This window comes from Pygoscelis adeliae, unplaced genomic scaffold, assembly GCF_000699105.1.
Source record: "Pygoscelis adeliae isolate BGI_AS28 unplaced genomic scaffold, ASM69910v1 Scaffold38, whole genome shotgun sequence".
NCBI lineage: Eukaryota > Metazoa > Chordata > Aves > Sphenisciformes > Spheniscidae > Pygoscelis > Pygoscelis adeliae.
This window is the reverse complement of record NW_008825614.1, coordinates 16,389,290-16,396,155: the sequence shown is the minus strand read 5'-3', so window position 1 is coordinate 16,396,155 and position 6,866 is coordinate 16,389,290. Positions and strand designations below refer to the sequence as shown.

Sequence of the window (6,866 nt, the reverse complement as noted above, 5' to 3'; positions counted from 1 at the left end):
AGAGCAGCCCTGCTGAGAAGGACTTGGGGGTACTGGTGGATGAAAAGCTGGACGTGAGCCAGCAATGTGCGCTCGCAGCCCAGAAGGCCAATCGTATCCTGGGCTGCATCCAAAGAAGCGTGGCCAGCAGGTCGAGGGAGGTCATTCTGCCCCTCTGGTGAGACCCCACCTGGAGGACTGTGTCCAGCTCTGGAGCCCTCAGCATAAGAAAGACATGGACCTGTTGGAGCGGGTCCAGAGGAGGGTCACAAAAATGCTCAGGGGGATGGATACCTCTCCTGTGAAGAAAGGCTGAGAGAGTTGGGGTTGTTCAGCCTAGAGAAGAGAAGGCTTTGGGGAGACCTTCTTGCAGCCTATCAGTACTTAAAGGGGGCTTATAAAAAAGATGGTGGCAACCTCTTTAGCAGGGCCTGTTGCGACAGGACAAGGGGGAATGGCTTTAAACTAAAGGGGGGTAGATTTAGACTAGCTATAAGGAAGAAATTTTTTACGCTGAGGGTGGTGAAACACTGGCACGGGTTGCCCAGAGAGGTGGTGGATGCCCCATCCCTAGAAACATTCAAGGTTGGGTTGGACTGGGCTCTGAGCAACCTGATTTAGTTGAAGATGTCCCTGCCCGCGGCAGGGGGGTTGGACTAGATGACCTTTAGAGGTCCCTTCCAACCCAAACTATTCTATGATTCTATGATATTTCTTATCCCTGGTTTTATTGGTAATTAGCTGCAAAAGTCAAGCTCCAAGCCACAAGGTCTATTAGACATTCTCTGTAGTAATTAAATCCTTTCAAATGGTTGAATTTGTAGTGCAAATAGGGCTTTTTGGCCTGCTAAGTGCCTACTGTTCTTCTAACAGTTTGGAAATGAGCACCTTTATATGTGGTTCATGCTGAAAATCTGCCTAAAAAGTCTGACTGAGTTGATGAGTGTGTTTCTAATGCAGTTTAACTCTGCTCCTCTAGACCAGCCCAGCTCTGCTAGGAACTGCAACAAGCTTCCTGAGAAACCAGAAGGACATAGTTATCTGAGTGCCGTTAATGAGGTGTATTGCTCTTGTGGGAGCACCTTACTGGCACTGTAAAGGAGCATGTTTCCCTTTTTTGTAGCAAGTGGAAATGAGAAAATGAAAGGATTTGGGAGGCAAGAGGTGCTGGGAGGGTGTGGCTGAATGGTTGCTCTGGTGGACCTGCAGACAGGGAAGGAGCAGTGCCCTGTGCCAGCAGGGCGCAGCGGAGCCGGGCAGGATGAAGGCAGCTTCTGCACTTCTTGGACTGCACCAGCTGTGCCCAAAGGTGCTCGGTGAGAGGAAGGCTGTTCACCGCCTGCACTTACGCAAGGACTGACCATCGCTCTTTCTCTTTAGGGGTTCAAAGATCCTGTGTACCGGGCCCGGAGGAAGGAGTTTGCGGATATCGCCTACAACTACAGACAGTGAGTGCTCAGTGCATGGGCAGAAAGCAAGCCCACATCTCCTGCCCTCTCCTAGGGCTCTCACCCTGCTGGCAATCCCTGTTTTTCCACAAGCGTCCTGCTGCTGTTGGCTTTTCTCTGCTATGTGTTTAAATCTTCCTGTTCATGCATTTATCCCCAGATCGCAGTAAAACAAAAGTAAATTGTTCCAGGCACATGTTCAGAAGAGAATGTCGCCTCCCTTCTTTCCCCACAACACCCCTCTTCCCCGGCTTTGTTGTCTAATTGAGCAGCAGACTCCATTGCTACTACAAAGACCTGAGCATTGAATAAAGCCGCTTCTGGTATTCTCCCCATTAAACCAGGGCTGGGGGAGGAGTGCCTATCATTTACATTAAAGCAGGAGCTGCATACACTATTAAAATAATGAATAACTTATGGTTCTGATGCTAATCCAGCGCCTGATACTCTACTTTTATCATGTCTGACCCAGCTGCAATCAGCAATTTGGGCTCTCATTTCCCAAGAAAAATAAATGAATAGAGATGATAAAATTCAGTTAGAACAGGCTTGCTTGATTGCTTTCAGTGATCAAATCTGGAGGAGATAAAATTCAATTCCCAGAGCCACTCACACATTTACATCAGTACTACTGGGCCTGATTCTTGCTGAGACTGGTAAAAATTGTGATTGCAAAGGATAAAGTAACATATGTTGTACATTTAGGGCTCCACTTTGCACAGGACTGCAATGAAAAGATAGTCCCTGAGCCAAAGAGCTAATAATCTAATCACAAAATGAGAGACGAAATTGGACTGATTGATGGAAAGCGAAAAAAGTCAGGACCCCAGTTTATAGCTAGAAAATTTGGATAAGACTTTGTGGCCAGATGTAGATGGATCTAATGCCTATTTATAGGTATCCCACAGAAGATTTACCTTTCCTGCATAATGGATAGCAAATTCTGGTCTCTAGTTTACAGGCTTTCATCAAATCCTACATAAAAATAAAACAAAGAACATGCTAACCACCCCCTACCCCCAAGACTCAAACTCAAACCATCTTAGAAAGATGAATCCATTATATTCCAAGATGTAATTAATTAATATTTAGTCTTTTATCCAGATCCTCAGACACATCGGAAACAGAGCCTATACAGACCTGGACCTATGTCCCAAAAGCACCTTCTATGTGAAGTTCTTGGACTTTCCAATAAGGTCTTTCACAAACAGAGCGATAAGCACGTTGTGAAAGCCCATGTCTGGGCTTCTGGGGCTTGTGGAAAGAAGGCACGTGATTTTTGTGACTTTGGGTGTTGATTCAGGAAGGCCCAGATGGATCTGTGATGCCCTTGCTCTGGGTGCTACACCTGGCAAACGTGCCTTTCAGGGTCTACAGTGGGGAGGAGAGGTCGAAGGGGTGTCTCCAGCATAGCGGGACAGAGATGCAGAGAACTGGGCAGGAGGAGAGGGACAACCAAAGTTACCAGGCTTCATGGGAACTATCTGAAAAGGCAAATGTGCTTAGTTTGTGAAGTCAGCTACAAAGGTGAGGTGGGTCTATGGTTATTTGTCTTGTACTCTTCTTCCTGCTATCAATTTCATCCTCTTCTGTGTCCCTTCTTTTGCACCTGTTTTGTTCTCTTTCCTCCTGTTGTTTGCCTCTCTCCTTTGCCTTTGCTCTTTTGCCTTCTCTCTCGATACATTTACCGGTCATTTTTGTTGAATGCTTAATTTCCCTGACTTCTCTTTTCTTTGCTTTTAGCTTGCCTTTTCCCTCTGCCTTCCTTTGCTTCTGGCCCTGTTGATGCCTGAAACTTTTTAATTGAAATTTGAAAGGTTTTTAAGCCATAGCTTCCCCCTATAGCCCTGGAAGGTGACTGAGGATTACTTAGGAGTGCTGTAGGAACAACAATTCCCCAGCAATCCTCATAATTCAACATGATGCTTAAAGCTCCACAGATCAAGGAGGGCTGACACAGAGAGACAGAAAATGACGGTGCTCCAGAGGAGCTGCCCTGAGGCTCAAGGAAAAAATGAGGGAGTGGGAGATGGTGGGATGTCATCAAGATTTTAACAATGGTTCTCTGGGGCTTGGAAAGCTCCAGCATTATTCCAGCAGTGATGTTAACCCTATTAAGTTACTTAAAACCCTTTGATTTTTCAAAGCTGCTGGATTCACCTATGGCCCTATCATTATTGTGAAGGAATTGACTATTCACAGGAGGCCAAACTACATTGATTGTGATTGTCTATTTCGTGCTAGCTTCAACAGGCCTGAGGGTGGGATTTGACTCAAAATTACTCATTACAATTACAAAAAGTCAAACTGGCTGGAGTCTGCATCTGTTACAGCATAAAGCACAGATCAGAATTTCTATGCCCCTCCAAGAAAGAGAGTTTTCTGGAGCTGATGATTTTCCTGTTGTAACCAAAACAATTAATGTAATGTGTGTTAGAGCAAGAAATACAACAGCTGCTCCATATCTAGAAATGCAAATAAATTGAAACTAACAGCCAGCAAATATTTTTAGGAGAACATCTTGATAAGACAAATAAACACTAATTTATTTTTACCACAACAGTGCAAGGAGTTGTCTAAAGGCCAGTATCTCAGCTGAGGTCAGTAGACTCCTTCCCAGTCTGTGCCTAGCGGCAGGTGAGGCTCCTTTTGCACCTACATGTCAGACCAAAGGCATCTCCCCTCCTGCACCAGCAGCTCCTGGCCAGTCCATGTAAAGCTCCTGAATATGATGCTGGTGGCATAGGACATTTTCTCTGTCGCTCCTATGGAGGGTATCCATTTTCTTTCCAGTGGCCAACCTATTCCTCGAGTCACCTACACGGAAGAAGAAAAGAAAACATGGGGCACTGTCTTCAGGGAGCTGAAGAGTCTTTATCCAACTCATGCTTGTTATGAACACAACCACGTGTTCCCACTGCTGGAGAAGTACTGTGGCTACCGGGAGGACAACATTCCCCAGCTTGAAGATATTTCAAAATTCTTGCAGAGTAAGTTTGAAGCATATAAAAGAACCAAATCAAATGAAAGGCCACAGCTGTCAGTGGGGGTGGTGCTTCCAGAGATGGAAAGGCAGTCCCTGCTTTATCACAGGCTCCCTGTGGTGCTTGGGCACATCACTTAGTCTGTGTCCCAGGTCCCTCTCTAGAACTTCCAGGGGTACGATGGTACAGATGCTCAGATACTGTGATGGTGGTACACATGGGTAGAAAATGCCCTGCTCTTTCACAACTAAACTCTGTTTAACATAAGGAGAGCAAAGAAAACAATTAACAAACTTTTTCCACTGTGAGGAGTCTGGATAAAGATAAATCAAGCACACTGGCTGTTTTTAAGATGCCATATTTTGTCCCTTCAGCCTGCACTGGATTTCGCCTGCGTCCTGTTGCAGGGTTGCTCTCCTCTCGGGATTTCTTGGCTGGGCTGGCGTTCCGAGTATTTCACTCTACACAGTATATTCGCCATGCGTCCAAACCCATGTACACACCAGAGCCGTAAGTACTTTGGCACAGAAAGTGTGTGAAGTTGCAGCAGACTAACAGCGGGGTCAGCCCAACTGATAATAACCATGTAGGACTCTGGGGCACTCCTGGGAACAGAGCTAAGGGAGAGTGGCCAAGTGACTACTCTCTTCTGAAAACATTTTTGGAAGATTTCTAGTCTTTTTAACAAGCTGCATCCTCTTCTGCAAGTTCTTATGGGACTGATCAGACAGTTTTGCTACTGAAGGCGTACTTGTGTGGTGGCTGGGAGGCAAGAGAGCAGTGTACAAAGGCATTTAGCTTAGCTATTAGCACCCAAACAGTGGTGTGAAATCTAGTGCGGGAATGACTCAACATGTTGCAAGCAAGCTTCTGGCAGCAAGATAGAGGAAGCCCAGATCATTGATCCCTTCTCTTTTTCAGTTTTATGTTGTAATATTTCTCTCTGTTCCTGTCCGTTGTCCTTTTCCACTTGCTGTTTTCAAAACAGTTTTCTTCCTCCGCTTCATATTGTTGCAGTTCTTACTCCTCTCCCTTACCGTTTCTTTGCTTCCTACTTCTTCACACAGCCTCCTTTTCCCTTCCATTTTTCTATCCCTCATTCTTCTGATTTTCCTCCCTGCTTCTCCTCACCCCATTCTCATTGTGCACAAAGCCAGGCTGAGATATCTTCCACAGACCTTGCCCTCCTGGGAGCATCTTATCCCTCTTCCCTTTCCATCTCACCAAATGACTTCTCTGTCTTTGAAAAATCTAGCAGTCTAGGTGAGTTCTTTCCCAAACATATCTGTCCAGCTGTCAACTTCAACTTGTGATGAAAATAGTCCTACCTGAGGAAGGGTGAGCTTTCACCTCTCAGTGGGAGGCTGTGGGCCTGAACATGGACTGGAGTTGAGCTCTTGAGGTGCATATTGACACCATGGTGAATTGTCTTAGTAGCCTGAGCTTCATCTAAAGAGGTTTCTCGTCCTTCAGACTGAAAAGTCCGTGTTCCCTTTGGTGGGGTGATTTCTTTCTGGGCTTTCCTGAGCTGGGTGGGCAGTTGAATGGATGGTTTTCTTCCATAAAGAAAAACAAATGTGTCATCCTTCCTCTGAGGATGTATGATGATAAAAGCACTGAAAACCCTGGAGTGTGCAAGCCTTTCCACCACAAGAATAATTTTAGAGCAAAATGTTTTCCCATGAGTCTTAAGCATTATTTGCTGGTAGGATCAAATGCATGGCACTCCTGACTATGTGCTGACTCTAGGGCATTCATCCAGCAATGATGGGCTTTTCCTAAATTAAAGTTATTCAGATGTCATATTTTCCTGCAGTGATATTTGCCATGAGCTGCTAGGACATGTGCCTCTTTTTGCTGATCCCAGTTTTGCTCAGTTTTCCCAGGTAAGTTGCTCAGTGGTTTTACTATTTTTATAATTGAACACACCAGAGATTAGGTAATTCAGAGGATGAACCAAGAGCTATGAGGGGTGGGGTGTTTATTAGCATATTGTTTAAGAGTGGCCAAGGCTGATTTATTTATTGCTTGAAATCTTGACACAAATCACTTAGGTGAACTCATACACACAAACTCCAAACATCTGTCCTGTGTGAGTTGTTTTTCTACAGGCAAACCCATTGCGAAGCCATCATCTAAAACCTTTTCGTAGATGTTGATCCTTCTGAGCAAAGTTAAATGGCTCATGAGTCAGATGAATTATTGTCCCACCCTGCAGTCCAAATGTTAGGGAAAGTGAAGATTTTTTTTTGTTTGTTTTCTATTGAAGCCACAGAGGAGGCTGGGTGAAGTGGGGAACTGTCCCAGCTGCAAGCATGGGACAAGGCAGGAGAGGAGCTTTCTCTTTGGTAGTGTTAATGTCTCTGGAAAGGAAGCCAAACCTCAGTGAAGGAGTAAACTTTTGGCTGCATCTTACCGGAAAACATGAAAAGACAGGAAGAGAGAATGTCAGACA

The 6,866-nt window shown here is 45.2% G+C and overlaps 1 protein-coding gene across 1 annotated transcript in view; it reads left to right on the top strand.

Annotated features, from left to right (window-relative positions):
- The window catches only part of PAH (phenylalanine hydroxylase), a 39,849-nt gene that overhangs the window by 26,318 nt on the left and 6,665 nt on the right, over positions 1–6,866 (top strand). Inside the window, exons 5-8 of the mRNA XM_009332953.1 lie at positions 1,360–1,427; positions 4,221–4,417; positions 4,786–4,921; positions 6,228–6,297. Of these exons, the coding sequence (XP_009331228.1) occupies positions 1,360–1,427; positions 4,221–4,417; positions 4,786–4,921; positions 6,228–6,297 (471 nt within the window). The remainder of the gene's footprint in view (positions 1–1,359; positions 1,428–4,220; positions 4,418–4,785; positions 4,922–6,227; positions 6,298–6,866) is intronic.